Consider the following 20,230-nt stretch of genomic DNA (forward strand, 5'->3'; position numbering starts at 1 on the left):
AGTTGGGGTCCTTCATCCATTTAAGCCCCAGATTTTGACCCAAATATTGACCTTCCCTTTGCCTTCAAGCAGTTTGTTTTTTGCTCCAGATTCCAGCATCTACATTCTTGTCTCCTTGTTTCATCTCACGGTGGTTGTTTGTTAATAATCTTTTATTTAAAAAATATACAAAAATAAAAGCCCAATTAACTAGTGGAATGTTGATATACCTCCGGTCTATTCTCATGATTCTTACCTACCCACTCATTCAAGCCACGATCATATTTATTGGCATCTGTTCCTGTAGGCTTATCTCTTTAATAGCTAGAATGTGCAATAAAAAGTAGGTTATTCAGCAATGCTCACAAAATGTCTTTCCTTTAATAAGAGCACGACAACTTGCAAACTACTATGAGAACAACTGCTAGTACCATTTGAACTCGACTAGCATCTCTGCCTGTTGCCACGATCTTGGTGTTTTCAAGAATCTTCAAGCTATGCCTTTTGCCTGCATTTGGCATCATTCTTTTTAGTATAATTGTAAAATTCACATCAAATGATCATACAATAGTGCATACTCCGGAGTCATAACTAACTCCTGGTGAATTATTTCATGTTGATGCTGATTCCTAAATTAGGCTTTGTATTTTCTGACGCAAAACTTAAGAAGCTTACTTTCTGTGAAGTTCCATGTGGAATAATTGTCAAAACCAAACAGTATTGAAGTCTTTACGTTAAGTACTCTGTATTTTCTAAGAACTCAAAGCAAGCATGGTCTGCCACCTTGCCATGTGACATTTTCCTGACATTTCATTATTCTTTCTTTCAGGATGCTTACAACTACTGATGTCAAGCTCGCAGGTCTGTAATTCTCTCAGTTGTTCCATCTTTGTAAATTGGCACCATGTTTGTCTCTTCATTTTCTTGTCTCATCCTGAATTCAGAGATCCTTTTAAATTGTCAGGATATGATCAATTTCATATTTCCTTTAGTATAGCACAAAATGTCACAGAAACTAGGCCTTTATTCACGCAATGAATATACATATTAACATTATTCATAGTGTTAACAAAAATAAACCAATTTGTTAGTTTGGTGGCACTTATAAAGCTAAACTTTCAAATGAAAAGCACAACAGTGAAATGAGGAATTTTGTTCAGAATTTTAACTGCAAATGAAAATGTAAGGCTGAATAAGAGAACGCCATGAAAAATTAAACTCATGAGATGTGAACTTGGATTTTAGCATGCGAGTAATTGGTTAATTGGAAGCTTTTAATTTAAACTCCAACTGTAGTAATTAATTATCTAACTTTTAGAGGCATGCTAGTTTCAACCACACTGCCAATTTCCATGCTTAATTAACAACAGGCCAGTTCTCTACTTAATGCACAATGTACCACAATGAAACATGTCAGTGCTTCAAGCAACACATAATGGTGGAGTAACTGGCATTACGGGCAGCATCTCTGGAGAGAAGGAATAGGTGGCATTTTGGGTTGAGACCCTTCTTCAGACTGAGTCAGGGGAGAGGGAGTCTAAAGATATGGAGGGGGTAAGGTATGAAAAGGACATCAGAACTGATGATAATAAGGAAATATAGAATGGTTCATTGTTAGCTGAGGGGAAGGTGATAAACTGAGGGGAAGGTGATAAGGAGGCATGCACCTTGTTCTCAACCACCCTAGTTCTCCAACTAATTTCACTGTCCTTCAGATTAATATTATAGATTGCATGACTCCTTGTCATCTTCCCCTCAGCTAACAATGAACCATGCTACATTTTGTTACAGCATCTGCTTTGATCTGTCATTTTCGCACCTTACCCTTCCATAACTCTGGACTTCATCTTCCATGCCTCTTGGTCTGAAGAAGGGTCTCAACCGGAAATGTCACCCATTCCTTCTCTCCAGAGATGCTGCCTGTTACTCCAGCATTTGTGTCCATCTTTGGTGTAAACCAGCATCTGCAGTTCCTTGCAGTTCCAGTGATATGAAGACATATGACCAAAACCTTGGTCAATAAGTACTTAAAAACTATCTTTAAGAAATGGAGAGTTTTAGGGAGGGAGTCCTAGGGCTTAAAGCCAAGACATCTATCAATTATGGAGCGATTTAAAAATTAAAAATAAGAAAATTACTGTTGACAATTTAGCACAGGTATAATCTGTGAACGAACCAGAATGAATTGAGATAAGATCAGCAGAGATTTGCATTAATATAAGTATTTAAGCTAGCTCATTAGAAGAGAGCAGTGGATTCATTAAGTTTAGAGATGAGGTACCTGTGGATTAAGTTTCAACAGAAGATGTACTGAGGTTGAGGTGAAGTAGGTGAAGTTGGGCAATATTAATGAACTGGAAACTGAAGGAATTTTAATTATCAAACATTACTATCGAGCTTGTGAATCACCTTACTTTGGCTTTGGGCAATTTCTTAGAATCGAAATGGGCAAGGAGTTGAGTTTGTGTCGCAATTAAAGGCTGTTTACTACTATACCGATATTCAGTTGTATGTAATTTTACTCCATGAAGCCAATTTTCTATCCATTCAGCTCTTTCTCCTTGGATACCTTGTGATCTAACCTTCCAGAGCAGCCTACCACGTGGAATCTTGTCAAATGCCTGCTGAAATCCATGGCTTCTGGTTATGTCTTCACAAAAACTCAGATTCTTGAGACATGACCTCCCACGCTCAAAACCATGCTGAATCTTTCTCTAATCAGCCCTTATTCAAAGGGTTTCAAAGGACCTTTATTGTCACGTGTACAAATTAAGGTACAGTGATATGTGAATTGTTCGTCTAAATGCCTGTATATCATGTCCCTTCGAATACTCTCTGGTAACCTTCCAACTACAGATGTTAAGCTCACTGGCTGATAGTTCCCAGCATTTCCCCTGCAGCCCTCTTGGATCGAGGCACACATTTGCCACGCTCCAGTCTTCTGGCACCTCTCCTGTATTTAAAGACTCATCTGAAGAAAGGTCTCGACCCGAAAATTCACCCATTCTTTCTGCCTGAGTTACTCCAGCATTTTGTGTCTATCACTCTTAAATTTAAACCAGGGCTCTTGCAATTTCCTCCCTAGTTTCCCACAATGTCCTCAGATATATCTGATCAATTGTAGAAACAGGAACTGCAATTGCTGGTTTACCAAAGGAAGACGCAAAATGCTTCAGGCAGCATACCCAGAGAACATGGATCTGTGACATTTCAGGTCGGGATACGTCTTACGACTCTTGCACTCATTACTTGACATCTTGAAGTCTTTTCACCATTCACAAAGTACAAGTGAGTGTAATGGTATAACCATCTGCTTGCCCAGAAGAATAAAGCTCAGCAATGACTAAGATAAAGCACAATGCTTTATCACCACTCCTTCGATTATCCTACAGATACACTCCATTCAACTGAGCAACATTGCCTAAAATTGGTATAATTCTTGGATGTTACTCATGAAACCTCCAAAAGTACTTTCCAAATGTATGATCTGCACTATCAAGTATAAGTTGAGAGTACAATCCTGGGGTGGCAGTACTGACATGCAAAGAGAAATTTGAGTGATTAGACTTCAGGGGAGATCTCAGAAATGTACACAGTTATGATAGAACAAGCAGACTGGAAACAGGAAGGATATTGCTAATGGTGGGTGATTTCCGGACCAGTAATAACAGTCTAAGGACATGTAAGCCATGAGATGAGGAATTTCTTCATCCAGAGAGTGGAATTCTCTATCACAAAAAGCATTTGAAGCCAATTCATTAAATATATTTAAGAAGATGACACTAAAGTGGATGGTATTGTAGATAGTGAAGATGGTTGTCAAAGAATACAGCAGGACCTTGATCAGTTGGGCACGTGATCTGAGGAATGGTTAATGGAATTTAATGCAGAGAATTGTGTGGTTTTACATTTCAGGAAGTCTAACATGGCAGAATCTACACAATTTATGGTAGGGCTCTGGGGAGTGATGTAGAACAGAGGGATATCGGAGTGTAGGCACATAGTTCCTTGAAAATGGTGTCACAAGTGGAAAAGGAGGTCAAGAAGACTTTTGACACATTGGCCTTCATCAGTCAAGAGTATTGAGTAAAGTAGCTAGGAGGTCAAGTTACAGTTATATAAGACATTGGTGAGGCCACATTTGGAGTATTGTGTTCAGTTTTGGTCACTGTGTAATAGGAAAGATGTTGTCAAGCTTGAAAGGGATCAGAGATGATTTATAAGGATGTTGCCAGGACTCGAGGGCCTGAGCTACAGGGAGAGGTTGAACAGGCTTGGGCTTTATTCCTTTGAGCACAGGAGGATGAGGGGTGATCTTATAGTGTACAAAATCATGAGAGGAAAGGGGGAACTCTCTGGAACTCTCTGCCACAGAGGGTAGTTGAGGCCAGTGATTGGCTATATTTAAGATAGATGTGTGGCCTTGTGGGCCAAAATCAGAGGGTATGGAGAGAAGGCAGGTACGGGATCTGAGTTGGATGATGCCATGATCATATTGAATGGCGGTGCAGGCTCGAAGGGCCGAATGGCCTACTCCTGAGAACGAGAGAGTACATAGATCTGGTAAAGGTGAAAGTCTTTTGGGAAAGATCGAGAACGGGAGGACATAAGGTTTAAGGTGAGGGGGGAAAGATTTAATGGGATCACTTTTTTACTGAGTGTATGGAATAAACTATTGGAGGAAATAATGGCTGCAGGCACTATCACAACATTTATGAAACATTTGGACAGGTACATGGATAGGTTAGGTTTAGAGATATATGGGCCAAAAGCAGTTAGATGGGGCATGTTGGTTAGCATGGGTAAGTTGGGCCGAAGGGCCTGTTCAGATGCTGTATGACTATGGGATTGGATATAGTTTTCAGTGCTGAAGATGCTAAGGTATATGGGGAGGAGGGGCAGAAACAGTGCTGAATTTGGATGAACAGCTTTGATGATTATGAATGGTAGAACAGGCTCAAAGCACATAATATCTCTACACCTACCCTGAATTTGGTTTCTTTGGAATACAAATACCAGTAGTGGGTTGTGAACATCTGCTAGTAATTTGTGTTAATTGGTGGTATTCAAGCAAGAGAAAATGACAGTACAGACAAAAGGTGTTACACCCAAAATGGTTATGGAGCACACAGGATAGAAGACGACAAGGGAGCATTTATGATAAATATCCCAGACCCCAGCACTTTCTTTCCTTGCTTCCCTTAATGTCCTAGGATACTTTTGGTGAGACTCCAGGGATTTACCCACTTTTTTGCACCTCAAGATTGGCAGCACCTCTTCTGTAAAATCGATATATTTCACAGCATCGTTCTTCTTCCCTGAATTATACGTTTTTAGAGTTACAGCATGGAAACAGGCCCTTCGGCCTACCAAGTCTGCGCCGGCCAGAGATCACCTTGTACACTAGCACCATCCAACACACTAGGGACGATTTACAATTTACAGAAGCTAATCAACCCACAAACATCTATGTCTTTGGAGTGCGGAAGGAAACCGAAAATCCAGCAGAAAACCCACGTGGCCACAGGGAAAAATGTACAGCCTCCTTATAGACAGCACCCATAGTCAGGATCAAAACAGGGTTTTTGGCACTGAGGCAGCAACACTACCACTATGCTGCCAATGAGGAGATTCATTATGTTGTGGAATATTCTATCGAATGTCTACAGTTATACGGTAGAGAGCATATTTACTGGTTACATCACAGCCAGGTTCTGTGAGTGACTCGAATGCCAAGGAACGAAGGAGGCTGCAGAGAGTCGTGGACATTGCCCGGTCCATCACAGATACTGACCTCACTATTGAAGGGTTCTGTAAGAAGAGCTGCCTAAGACTCATACTACCCTTGTGGGCATGTTCCACTTAGGCGACTGCAGGAGACTATGCAAGCGCCATATGTTCGCGGGTAGTTGCCAGGGAGTCGCCTTCATGGTCGTGAGGAATTCCCACATTCTGGGAACTAGTTGTGGCCTCATTATGGTCGCCGAGAATTTTTCAACATGTTGAAAAATTAGTGGCGACTAGTATGAAGCCGCCAATGGAGAGTAGCAAGAATTCTTGAGCCGTAGGTGGGTCGCAAGGAGGCATGGGTTGCCAGGAGGTCGAAGGTCCACTTAGCTACTCGTAGGTTGTAGCCGGTGCTGACCGGTGAATTTAATTGGCTCATTGGGGAAAAAAACGGAAGCATTAGTTTTCAGAACCAAGGATAACCGACCGGTAATGTTAAATATCCGCCGAGCTTCATAGTTGTGTATCTCTGGCTTATTAAAAGTTGTCTGGCTTATTAAAAGTCGTCTCCACTACTTCTCTACCTTCTTTCCCCCCCCCCCCTCTTCCCCCCTCTTTTAAAGGACATACCGTACACTCTGCTAGCCGTCTTAATTACAGCGCCAACCTTCCTGTTCAGCGCATTGTGTGTGTGTCTGTATCACCTTGGCTTTGCACCGTGTGAATTTCAGACACCGCTCCTCCCATTTTCCCTGGACCCCTTTGCGATGTGTTTGTGTGTGTGTTTCACTCTGACAGTCGCCGTTCCAGTTGCCAGTTTTTCAGGCGGCTGCCAACAACTTGACAGTCAAATCGCCTAACTGGGACAGGCCCATTACCTTGCTCTCACTTTGCTACTACCATTGGGAAGAAGGTATATGGGGTCAAAAAACAATGTTTACCCCAGTAACCATCAGGCTCTTGAATACTGCACAACTATGGTCTTCTGTAGTTTGTGTTTTTGGTTGCATTACAGATTTCAGCAAAGGCGATTAACTAAAACTACCAACGACTAGCGTGATTACCTATAACTACAGGGCGACCCCACTACAATTGCACCTACGACTACAAAAGTATCGATTTTCTCCATGGCGACCAATTTCTGGTCGCAGAAAATTGGCCCTTTACTAATGAAGCAATTATTTGACTAATCTTTTGACCCTTTATATATATAAAATATTGTTAATCCAACTTAAATCCATCTCAACGATTGGTCTTCCCCAGCCATGCTGGGGAGAGAATTCTAATGATTCATTACCCAATGGTTGAAAAAAAATCTTATCATTGGTCTTGAATGGCCAATGCCATGTTCTCAGACATTATTCCTGCACTTAGCCTATGAAGTCTTGTAAGAATTTGGTACATTTAAATGATGTCACCTCTCATTTTTCTAAACTCCAGGGTAACAGCCCAGTCTGCTTCAACTTTCCTCATTGAGCAAACCTGCCCCCTCTCCTCACTGTCTCTGGAATTTCTGTGCAAGTATTACCTACCTTATGTTGGGGGATCCCAGTCTCACAATTCAAGGGACTTAGTTTCTACCCTTCTATCCTTAACACTGATACTGCAGATGTCTAAGTAAAGTTTACACATTCTCCCTGTGATCACATGGGTTTCCTCCCCAACCCCAAGCAGGGCTCTTAACTTTTTTTCTCTGTTACTAGCTGGGCAACCTAGGCAGCTTTTTAGGTTGCCAAATTACAGTTTAGGTGGTCATCTAAGATGGCTTAGATGACGTGTGCGATAATATGCATTCACGAAGGACGTAGTTACCAGTCAGAATTATGCTTAATGAAGCATTCACATATTATTTCTGCTTCAAATAAAGTCACAAACTAAACATATTCACCAATCAAGACAAGATATATACCACAATGACATGCAGCAACCTTATAATACAGTATCTCAACTCTTACACGTTGCAATTAATGCAATTTCTATTATTTCTTTCAAAAATCAAAAATGTGATTGGATTATTCAGTGTATGATCAACCTGTGTCAATAAATCCTGGACCATGGTAACATATATGCTTAACCATGCACACTACAGATTGATGCAAGCATCTTTCTGTGAAGGACGGAAAATTATTGCTATTGTTACATAAACACCCTCGCTTCCCACATAATTTATCCACAACAAAATATACAGGTTGCAAGGAAATTTCTAAAGGCATTTTATGATAATAGCTGTTAAAACCGACTATACCCATCTGACAGGTTAAACATTTCAATGGTTAAACGTCGCCTATTTCCTTCGCTCCAGAGATGTTGCCTCACCCGCTGAGTTTCTCCAGTATTTTTGTCTACCCATTCACACACGTTCTGTTATTCCACTTTGCTCACCCACTCCCTACACATTAGGGGCAATTTTACAGATACAAGTTGACCTACAAAGCCAATGCGTCTTTGGGATGTGGAAGGAAACCCACACGCTTGCAGGGAGAATGTGCAAATTCAAAACAGACAGTGCCCGAGGACAGGATCGAAAACACATCTCTGGTGTGTGAGGCGGCATGTCTACCAGCTGTGCCACAATATTTTGTTTTGACCAAATTGATGGAGGAGTGGATTTTTGAAATCATAAGGAAAATTTCTACCAGGAGATGTAAAAATGTCACTGTTATTGTAACGTCAGGAGCTGGGCAGCGCTCAGATTTCTTTTAAAAAAAGGTCAGATTGGTCAACAATTTTAATTAAAAAAGTCAGGAAAATAATTTACCAAATTTACAGAGGAATGGATTTCTAAAATGACAAGGGAAATCGCTACTGAAAATATTTAAAATGTCCCTGTTTTGGCGTCTGCTTTTCGAGGAGATACGTTTCAATGTCAAATATTAAAATGGTTATAGCTTTAAGGTGAAAGGGAGAATGTTTAAAGGAGATATGTAGTAGCAAATGCTGTTCGTGGACTTCAGCGTTCAATACAAGCATCCCTCAGCACCTGGTAAGCATACTGGGCCCATTAGGCCTCAGCACCCCCTTGTGTAACTGGCTACTGGACTTCCTCACTGACAGACCCCAGTCAGTATGGGTTGGAAACAACACCTCCAACATGATCTCTCTGAGCACCGGCTCCCCTCAGGGCTGCGTCCTGAGTCCACTGCTGTTTACCCTGATGACCCACGACTGTTGTGCCAGGTTTAGTACAAACCACATCATGAAGTATGCAGATGACACACAGTGCTGGGCCTTATCCGGGACAACAATGAACTGGCTTACAGGGAGGAGGTGAAACAACTGGTGGACTGGTGCAACACGAACAATCTGATCCTGAATGTTGACAAAACAAAGGAGGTTATCGTTGACTTCAGGAAAAACCGGCACAGTCACACACCACTTCACATTAATGACAGCGATGTGGAGTTGGTCAGTAGCACTAAGTTCCTGGGGGTGCAGATCACGATCAGTCTAACCTGGTCAAAAAACATTAGTTAAGAGAGCGCAGCAGCGGTTGCACTTTCTGCACCGGATGAGAAGAGCTCACCTCCCCTATCCCGTCCTTGCCACTTTCTACAGGGGCACCATAGAGAGCATTTTAACCAGTTGCATCTCTGTCTGGTTTGGGGACTGTAAAGCCTCCGACTGGAAGTCCGTGCAGAGAGCAGTGAGGACGGCGGAAAAAATAATCGGAAATTCTCTTCCCTCAATCGGGGACATTGCGTGCAAACGTTGCTTGTCTAAGGCCAGCAGTATTATAAAGGACCCCACACATCTCAATCATGGACTGTTCACTCTGCTGCCCTATGGCAAGAGATATCGTAGTATAAGGAGCAGAACGGACAGGTTTTGCAACAGCTTCTTCCCTCGAGCCATCAGACTCTTGAATGCCATGTAATGTGCCGCCACCATTATCTATTTTATCTTTCTATCCATTTTATCTTTTTATCCATATTATCCATTTTATCCTTCATGTTATTTTGTGTTGCACGGGGAGCCAGATGCAACAAAATTTCGTTCAGACTTGCATTCACTGACGTATTTCTGAATGACAATAAAGTTTTGATTGATTGATTGATTGATTGATTGATTGAAGTTGTTTTACACACTGGTATGAGCCTGGAATGTGTTTCCAAGTGTGGTTGTGGTGTTTAAGAAGATTTTAGATAAGTGCATGAATATGCAGGAAATAGAGGAATGTGGATCATGAGTAGGCAGAAGGGATGTTTAATTTAGCATCATGGTGGACACAGACATCATGGACAAAAGAGGCTGTTCCTGTGCTGTCCTGTTCCTATGTTCATGTTCTATGTAAGTGCACCACAATATTGATTCTCTGACAATTTCTGTATACTAACCAGCCGCTACTACCCTCAATAGTTTTTGTAGCTTATAAATGTTCCCAAAGGACAAGGAGGTCTTGGGTTACAGAAATTTGTTGCCTCATTGAATTCACTGCTCAGCAATTTATTGAATAAAATTCATTTTTACAAATTTTATGGCAGAAAAAAATAAATAAACACAAAATGCAATGGAAGAAAAATGTGGTATTTTTCAATTGCCTTTTTTGGTACATGTGCAGATATCATTTGTCTTTTAGTGCAGTTGGTTCATTTTGCTGTCTTTGTTTTTTTCCAAGATTTCCCCATATTATTTACCCTCAAGATGTCTGAAACTGGACCAGAAAGATTGTCAAAGTTGTAAACCTAACCACCCACTGTTTTGTTGTGAATTGGACCATTAAAATATTTTACCTATATTTGAGATGTGTTTAAAAGTGTATTGAGCAACTAGAGGACATAGGTTTAAGGTGAGGGGGAAAGATTTAATAGGAACCAGAGGGATAGCTTTTTCACACAGCTGCCACAGGAGGTAGTTGAGGCAGATACTATCGCAATATTTTAGAAATATTAGACAGGTACGTGGATAGAACAGGTTTAGAGGGATATGGGCCAATTTAGGCAGGTGGGACTAGTGTAGATGTTGGTCGGTGTGGGCAGGTTGGGCCGAAAGGCCTGTTTCCACTCACTATGACTGTGTATGTCTCCATTCAAATTGAAGGCTGGAAGATAACACTGGGGCGACAAGAGGTTGCCACCTACTTCCAACCCTTTTTACTCCTCTGTCCTGGACTCTCTTTACCTATCACCTTCCAGCTGTCTGCTTGATTTATGCTCCAAATTACAGCATCTGCAGTCTTTTATGTCTCCAAACTAAGCCACTTGCCTCTAAAGAAATTTGCTTTAAGAATTGACAGGACAATCACTTAAGGATGGCTGAAAGTGTATTAATTCAGGCTAGTATTCTATCACATTTCATGACTTGAAATGTGTAAATGGTAGAGAAGTTCTGAAGATTCAGGAGGTAAGTTATTGGGAATTCAGCTTGCCAAGATCTTAGGGTCGTGGCATTGATAACTGGCTCATTTAAATTTCAAGCAAATAGTGCATCACACTGATGAAGAGTTGCATGGAGTCAACTGTGCAATTAATTACCATTGAGTAGCATTCTCCTAGATTTGTAATAATAGCCGTTCTGTACCAAAAATATAATTACAGTAAAATTCCAATAATATGTCGTAAAAAAACAAACTGGAGACACTCAACTATTCCTCTGTCACCACAAATGCTGCCTGACCCTCTAAGTTCCACCAGCGGTTTATTTTATTACTTCAGATTCAAGCACCTGCTGTCTCTTGTGTCTCCAATTATTCACTATCCAATTGTTCAAAAATCTGCATCTGCCTCAGCACGTGCTGCCTCATTCGCTCTCTCTAAATCTCACAAGATTCTCTAATACAACTGTGTAGTGTCAAAAAAGTTAATTTAATGTATTAATATAGTCATATTTAATAGTCCAGGACATCTGCCAGTCCAACAGTGCCAAAGGCCCAAGAATCCAGATTGTTGGAGTTTTACTGTTTATTTGCTATGTGTGTCCACTGGCAATGATGGTTCTTCAGCCAGCTCCATGCCTTTAAATCTATTTTCACTTTTTTTGAAAATAACAACAGCTCAGGTTTCAGTAAATGCTTTTAGTTTAACACATGACTCACTATTTAATTTCTGTTAAAATCACCAGATTGTTCCAAATATTGCTGTGCAACGTGGATATCTTTTATGTGCAAAATTCTTACTTGAAGATTGAAATCATCATGGCTTTGGCTGGATGTCCAGACTCCTTTCTACACCATCCTTATTATCAGGTTGGACCATAACTTATTTATATTGTTTCTGAAGTAATTTGTTTTTGCACACTTTTAACTAACCTATACAGTCCGTAACAAATTCATGTTACATTTGTTAATTCCTGGAACGGCTCGGTGCAGAATATTGGATGTTATTCTCTCAATCAGTTTACTTTCCTCTCCCTTTCAGAATTTGTTTAACTTCTTGAAATATATCTAGTGATATATTGATTTTGCCATATTCTATTTTCATAGTGATCCATTAACTTTATGTCCATAGCTTGATGTCCCACGGTGCAAATCTATGTAATTCTCTGCTCAAATCTCTGTAACACTGCACCTTGTTCCTCCTTTGTGGTACATGTTTAAATATATTTATTTGACCAAGTTTTTTACCTATAATATATACTAGCTTAGCTTTTTGTGTCAAATTTTGTTCAACAGAGATACTGTGAAATCTTTTTCTATGATAAAATGCTAGAGGGACATGTTTGCTTCTGCTGTTATTGTACAAGTCTAACAGTGATTTTTTTAATTTTTTAATTTTTTTAAAATTTTTATTTTATTAGAAGTTAATACAGTATAAAACAGTACAGTGGAACCTAATTTTAGGTGCCAACTATGTCATACCGTAATCCATTCTATGTACAACCTCTAGTTTTATGTTTTGAGAAGGAAGTAAGCAAGACAAGAAAAAGAAAACAATACAAAGTGGAAAAAGAGGAAAAATAGATGGTAGAGAATAGAAAAACGTGAAGTGTGTATATAAAAAAAAAGAAAAAGTGGAAAGTAGAAATAGGAGAGAAGGCCCCTTAAAAGAGAAATTTTCAAATCTTTATGCGGAGATGTAGATCTATCCACGGCATGAACTGAAATCAGCAATCTTTACGGTACCGCTGCATCACATGATTCCAAAAAGTTGATGAAAGGAGACCAACTCCTTAAGAATTGGTCATATTTATCTAGTCGGAGTCTCATTTCTTCAAGGCGTGCAATGTCCATCATATTCCTAATCCACATTTTAACAGTTGGTATGGTTGTATTTTTCCAAAATTTAAGTATCAATTTCTTTCCCATTATTAACCCATAATTAAAAAAAACGTTTTGGTCTTTATTTCAATTGATATCTTCTACTATTATTCCAAATATAATCCATTCCGTTTTAGGTTCTATTGTGGACTAAAAAAAATAACAGTGATCTTTTACAGGTATTACGATGTAAAAAAAATTCTAGAAGTTGTTCCCTAAATTGAGGCTGCTGTGTTCATTTATTCCAGTTACTATAATTGGGCTGACTTCATTGTGGCTATATTTTCATATATACATACATTTTTAAATGAGTGGATAAATGAGAGTATTCCAATGGAAGATGAATATGGACACCCAACTGTGGCTCCTCGGGAGTTGAAGTGATAAGACCATTAGTATAGGAAATGGAATTGACACCTTGTCAACTTCAGTGAAGTAGAATTCTTCCCTGAGGTAGCTGCAGGAATTAATAGTACCTAGTACATAAGGCATAGTAAGTACTTAAGTTGGCCATTCTGCCTATGAGGACTGTTCTGCTCGACAATGTTTGTAGTCTAATTCCATACACGGTCTTTTCCACTAATTCATTGATATTGTCTTCATCAAAATCAAGTTCTGATTTAAAGCTAATAATATACTGTCACTTGTGGAGACCGTTACAAATATTTATGCAGGTATAAGAACTACACTTCGGTCCTTAAAATCGGGCTTTAATTTTTTTAAACTTTGATTATTTGTCTCTCCAACTAACAGAAACAATTTCTCCTATATCTATCCTATTTATTTCCCTTAGAGAGCTGGATTATGCTCAAAGCCTCACTCCCTGATCTTTTTTTATATCGGGTATATTTATTTTAAGTTCAGTCTGCTGGACTGATCAAACTAAGTTTCACTGCTAGAAACCTGCCCAGGGTTACAATTGCCCAATCATGGCTAGGCAAAACCTGCTGTGACCGTCCGAGAACTTGCAATTATTTTGAGCTCCAATTCAACTAGTCCAATACATAGTCAGGCTTGGATTGGATAGCCTCACTCTACTGCAGCCATCCTGCAAGCCAGAGCAGTCTCCTAGCAACAATGCCCTAGGCAGCAAGTATTGAGGCTCTGCCCTGGATGGTCTTTTTATAGCTTCCTGCTCTCAAAGGTCTGGAGATTTCTTTAAATATCTGAAAATAGAGGCATTGAAAACAGTTAAAGTAATTTTAAATTATTTAAGAAACATTTAAAGTACATTTAAACTGTTAGAAATACTAGAAATTAAAAAGAAAATTGCATTATTTTTAAGAAAGTTTTGCAGAATAGCTGCCTTAGGGCCTGGATACCAACCTGAGCCTGTGATGTTTTAATCTATGCAAACAGACTTCATGTTTCTCTGAGGTTTATTCCGTTTTAATAATTTTAATGCCTCAATGTATCTATCGAACTGCATTTTTATTACATTATCTTAATTATTAATAACACTGATTACTTGTGGAACTGAGCTGGTTAGGAAACATCTATGGAGGAAGTGGGCAGACAACATTTCTGGGGTCCCTTCTGGAGACTGATGGAGTGGAGAGAGTTGGCAGAGATGAGGGGAAGGTGTGAGGCAAGAACTAGCAAGTGTTATATGGATTCAGATGAGGGTGGATTGAGTGGCAGCTGAGTCAGTTCATAGTCATACAGCAAGGAAACAGGCCTTTGACCCAATTGCCCACACTGACCAACATGGTCCATCTATACTAGTCCCACTTGCCTGCATTTGGCCCATGTCCCTCTAAACCTATCCCATCCCTTTCCCTATCTAAATGTTTCTTAAACGTTGCGATAGTATCTCTCTCAACTACCACCTCTGGCAGCTCATTCCATACATCCATCAGCCTTTGTGTTTAAAAAGTTACTCCCCAGGTTCATATTTAATAGTTCTCCATCTTAAACCTGTGTTATCTGGTTCTTGATTCCCTCACTGGGCGCAAGACTATACATTTACCCGATCTATTCCAGGTAAATACCTCTATAAGATCACCCCTCGTCCTGTTGCGCTCCAAAGAATAAAGTCCTAGCCTGCTCAATCTCTTCCTAGAGCCCAGGACCTCGAGTCCTGACAACATACTTGTGAATCCTCTCTGCACTCAGATCTTCTTTCCAGCTTTCCTATGACATGGTGACCAAAGCTGAACATAATACTCTCAGACTTTAGTGTCATCTGCATGCTTGCCAATCATGCCTTGCACATTTTAATCTGTCATTGATATAGATGACAACAGCATTGGGCCCAACACCAAACCCTGAGTCACACCACTAGTCACGGGCCTCCAGTCTGAAAAACGACTCCCATCACCCTCTGCTTCCATGAAGCCAATTTTCTATCCATTTAACTATCTCTCCTTGGATCCCATGGGATCTAACCTTCCAGAGCATCCCACCTTGCGGAAGCTTATCGCGTGCCTTGCTGAAATTCATGTATATAATGTCTGCGGATAGACGTTTTGGGTCAAGATCCTTCTTCAGACTGAAGAAGTATCTCGATCCGAAACGTCACCCCTTCCTTCTCACCTGAGATGCTGCCTGTCCTGCTGAGTTACTCCAGCATTTTGCGTCTTTCTTTGATTTAAACCAGTATCTGCAGTTCTTTCCTACATATATGTTGTCTGCATCTTTGCCGTCATCAATCTCTGGTCATGTCATCAAAAAATTCAATTAGATTCATTAGACATGACTTCCCATGTACAAAACCATGCAGACTTTCCCTAATCAGCCTTGCTCCTTCTAAATGCATATATATCCTATCCCTTAGAATATTCTCCAGCTACTTTCCAACCACAGATGTTAGGCTCACTGATCTAGTTCCCAGCCTTTGCCCTACAACCCTTGAATAGAGGCACAAAATTTGCCACCCCCTAGTCTTCCGGCACCTCGCCCGTATTTAATGATAACTTGTTAATCTCAGCCAGGGCATCTGCAATTTCCCCTCTCGTTTCCCACAGTCTCCTCGGATATATCTGATCAAACATAGAAACATAGAAAATAGGTGCAGGAGAAGGCCATTCGGCCCTTCGAGCCAGCACCGCCATTCATTGTGATCATGGCTGATCGTCCCCAATCAATAACCCGTGCCTGCCTTCTCCCCATATCCCTTGATTCCACCAGCCCCTAGAGCTCTAACTCAACCCTTGAGATGTGTCTACTTTCATACATGTCCGGACATTCATCACCTCCTCAACCTGAATACTGACTGTTCTCAAGGCATTTCCATTGACTGCCCCAGTTCCTTGGCCCTCGTGTCTTTCCCCACAATAAAAACAGAGGAGAAATACTTATTGGGGACTTACCCATCTCCTGTGGCTGTACACAAAGTTGACCACTTAATCAGAGACTTGCCAACATGCCATCAGAAAAGGAAATACAGTAACATTGTGATAATCCACCAGTTAACTATTTGGAAAGCCCAATGATTTGGCATCTGACTCACCATCTGAAACCTTGATTCATTATTGTGCTCTAGTGAAAGAAAGGAACGAGGCAAATGGACTAGGGTAGCTACCCAAATTGATTCATTTTAAGAATACCCTTGGTTACTCAGATGTTTGAACCCCTCCCGTTCATTTGCAAGGGTCCCGGTTCGCTGCTCTTTCTACACTTGGGTGTTGTGGAGAAATGTGCTATGGCACTCTGTGATATTTAAAAAAAAATGTGTATTAAATATGCGATGAATATGAATAACGTCCGATAGTCAGAAAATTTGTTAATCTGGCAAGTCAAGCCAAGTGAGTTTATTGTCATGTGTCCCTGTATAGGACAATGAAATTCTTGCTTTGCTTAAGCACACAGAAAAATAGTAGGCATTTACTACAAAACAGATGAATGTGTCCATATACCATGATATAAATATATACACACATGAATAAATAAACTGATAAAGTGCAAATAGCAGAAAGTGGTTATTAATAATCAGAGTTTTGTCCGAGCCAGGTTTAATAGCCTGATGGCTGTGGGGAAGTAGCTATTCCTGAACCTGGTTGTTGCAGTCTTCAGGCTCCTGTACCTTCTACCTGAAGGTAGCAGGGAGATGAGTGTGTGGCCAGGATGGTTTGGGTCTTTGATGATACTGCCAACCTTTTTGAGGCAGCGACTGCGATAAATCCCCTCGATGGAAGGAAGGTCAGAGCCGATGATGGACTGGGCAGTGTTTACTACATTTTGTAGTCTTTTCCTCTCCAGGGCGCTCAAATTGCCGAACCAAGCCACGATGCAACCGGTCAGCATGCTCTCTACTCTGCACCTGTAGAAGTTAGAGAGAGTCTTCCTTGACAAACCGACTCTCCGTAATCTTCTCAGGAAGTAGAGGCGCTGATGAGCTTTTTTGATAATTGCGTTAGTGTTCTCGGACCAAGAAAGATCTTCAGAGATGTGCACGCCCAGGAATTTGAAGTTCTTGACCCTTTCAATCATCGACCGGTTGATATAAATGGGGCTGTGGGTCCCCCTCGTACTCCTTCCAAAGTCCACAATCAGTTCCTTGGTTTTCTCGGTGTTGAGGGCCAGGTTATTGCGCTGGCACCATATGGACAGTTGCTCGATCTCCCTTCTATATTCGGACTCATCCCCATCAGTGATACGCTCCACAACAGTGGTGTCGTCAGCGAACTTGATGGGTACGCAGTCATGGGTATAGAGTGAGTACAGCAGGGGGCTGAGCATGCAGCCTTGAGGTGCTCCCGTGCTGATTGTTATTGAGGCTGATTTCCACCAATACGAACAGACCGTGGTCTGTGGATGAGGAAGTCGAGGATCCAGTTGCAGAGGGATGCACAGAGACCCAGTTCTGCGAGTTAGGTAACCAGCTTGGAGGGGATGATTGTGTTGAATGTCGAGCTGTAATCGATGAATAACAGCCTGACATATGAGTTTTTGTTGTCCAAGTGATCCAGTGCGGAGTGGAGGGCCAGCGAGATCGCATCCACCATTGATCTGTTGTGGCGGTAAGCGAACTGCAGTGGGTCCAGGTTTTTGTCGAGGTAGGAGTTGATTTGCTCCATGATCAACCTCTCAAAGCACTTCATCACCACTGGCGTTAGTGCCACTGGTCGATAGTCATTGAGGCACATCACCTTACTCTTCTTGGGCACTGGTATAATTGATGCCCTTTTAAAGCAGGTGGGGACCTCAGACCTCAGAAGTGAGAGGTTGAAAATGTCCGTAAAAACTCCCGCCAGTTGGTCTGCACAGGTTTTTAGAACACGACCGGGTATACCATCAGGACCAGGTGCTTTTCGGGGGTTCACCCCTCTGAAGGATTTCCTGACATCGGCCTCTGTGACTGAGACTGAAATGCCATCACAGCGAATGGGGGATCGGGAAGGCACATCAGTATTCTCCCTGTCAAAGCGTGCGTAAATCGCATTGAGCTCGTCAGGGGGTGATGTTTCACCGACATTCGAGCTGCCTCTTGGTTTTGCCTTGTAGGAGGTGATTGCATTCAGGCCCCGCCACAGCTACCGAACATCTGTCTCATCCTCCAGTTTGGAGCAGAAGTCCCTTTTGGCCTTTTTGATGGCCATACCAAGGTCGTATCTGGACTTCATGTAGGCCACTGTATCATCGGACATGAATACCCTGTGTCTGGACTTTAGAAGAGTGCGGATCTCAAAGTTCATCCAAGGTTTCTGATTGGGAAACACTTGGAAGGTTTTTGGCACCAGTAAAGTCCCAATTTAAGTTTTACTGCAGTGCCAAAAAATTACAGGCTTTCTGGGTAATGAATGGGTTCAGTTTTTATATAGATCCATGAATTAATTTTGACAATAGGTCAGGTGCATAGATGCGTTTGTAGGAATGAATACATCTATGTACATTGAATTTTATAATATTATAGGACCTCATTCATAGAAACATAGAAATTAGGTGCAGGAGTAGGCCATTCGGCCCTTCGAGCCTGCACCGCCATTCAATATGATCATGGCTGATCATCCAACTCAGTATCCCGTACCTGCCTTCTCTCCATACCCCCTGATCCCCTTAGCCACAAGGGCCACATCTAACTCCCTCTTAAATATAGCCAATGAACTGGCCTCAACTACCCTCTGTGGCAGAGAGTTCCAGAGATTCACCACTCTCTGTGTGAAAAAAGTTCTTCTCATCTCGGTTTTAAAGGATTTCCCCCTTATCCTTAAGCTGTGACCCCTTGTCCTGGACTTCCCCAACATCGGGAACAATCTTCCTGCATCTAGCCTGTCCAACCCCTTAAGAATTTTGTAAGTTTCTATATGATCCCCTCTCAATCTCCTAAATTCTAGAGAGTATAAACCATGTCTATCCAGTCTTTCTTCATAAGACAGTCCTGACATCCCAGGAATCAGTCTGGACTGTATGTATGTATGGAGTCCATGCGCTGGCCATTCGTAGCCTGGGGATGGCCTATAGTGAAAGTGCAATTCTGATTGTTGTATGTGAAAGGGAGAAAGATATCATCGAGAGAACTATATAAAATTAGCTCAATATCAAGCTTTACTTAAAGGATTAAATTACAAGAAAAAGGTCTGAAGGTCAAAATATGCGATGTCAGATGTCAGCACAGTCAGCATTAGTAATTAAAGGTGATGCTTGCCTTATCCTCTCACTGAAGCACAACAGCATGGATTCAAATGTATCATTCTAATCCATTCTGCTACAAGGAAAGCTTAGAAACAAGTGCCCTCTAGTGTACTCATCATCTGTCATTTTTAAATTAAAATCACTAGTTGCTGCAAGATGAAATTTAGTTACTTGAAATTGCTAACAAGGAGACAGCATTGCAATTCTTCATGTACTTACAAAGGTGTATTGATTAGTTGTGTGCTTGTGGAACATTTCTATTGGTAATTATTTCAATTGGGGCTCCACTTGCATAATAATTTGGACTATGTTTAGCGGTGGCAAACATTAAATGCCTATGGGACTTTTTGGCAATCTCTCCGTTTAGCTGACAATCTCATTGAACAAAGAAAACGTAACCAAAAACTTCTAAATTTTCTCCTAACCAAAAATGGAAAATGATTCATTGAAAGAGATAGCTGAGCCATAATTATTTTCCAGAAAGGGGTGAAAGTTAGTCATGTGGCCATGTCAATTGCTTCATATGTTTGAAGGTACAAAGTTGCATTTATGTTTTAACTGGATTTATACTGATAGTAAATGTAATTCAAATAAGCGGGTTTGGTATTCCGAAAAACGCAAGGAGTCATGGGATTTGTCAAAGGTCACTTACCGTATAGAAAAAGCGAACGAAGGGCTGGCAGTATAAACTGTGTATAAATTCTTATCTTCATTCATGATTTATGTGTAAAAATATATTTCATCACAGGAAGGGGGTTT

General features: G+C 40.9%; 1 protein-coding gene across 8 annotated transcripts in view; it reads left to right on the plus strand.

Annotated features, from left to right (window-relative positions):
* The window catches only part of grb10b (growth factor receptor-bound protein 10b), a 199,600-nt gene that overhangs the window by 52,676 nt on the left and 126,694 nt on the right, over positions 1-20,230 (plus strand). For 6 of the 8 annotated variants that reach the window (XM_055657357.1, XM_055657326.1, XM_055657334.1 and 3 more), the window contains 2 exons: positions 809-840; positions 11,764-11,887. In XM_055657357.1, coding sequence (XP_055513332.1) covers positions 11,851-11,887 — 37 coding nt within the window. In that variant the 5' untranslated portion in view covers positions 809-840; positions 11,764-11,850. The remainder of the gene's footprint in view (positions 1-808; positions 841-11,763; positions 11,888-20,230) is intronic. The other 2 variants (XM_055657349.1, XM_055657382.1) reach the window with 1 other exon arrangement.

The sequence above is a fragment of the Leucoraja erinacea genome, chromosome 2, assembly GCF_028641065.1.
Source record: "Leucoraja erinacea ecotype New England chromosome 2, Leri_hhj_1, whole genome shotgun sequence".
Taxonomy (NCBI): Eukaryota; Metazoa; Chordata; class Chondrichthyes; order Rajiformes; family Rajidae; genus Leucoraja; species Leucoraja erinaceus.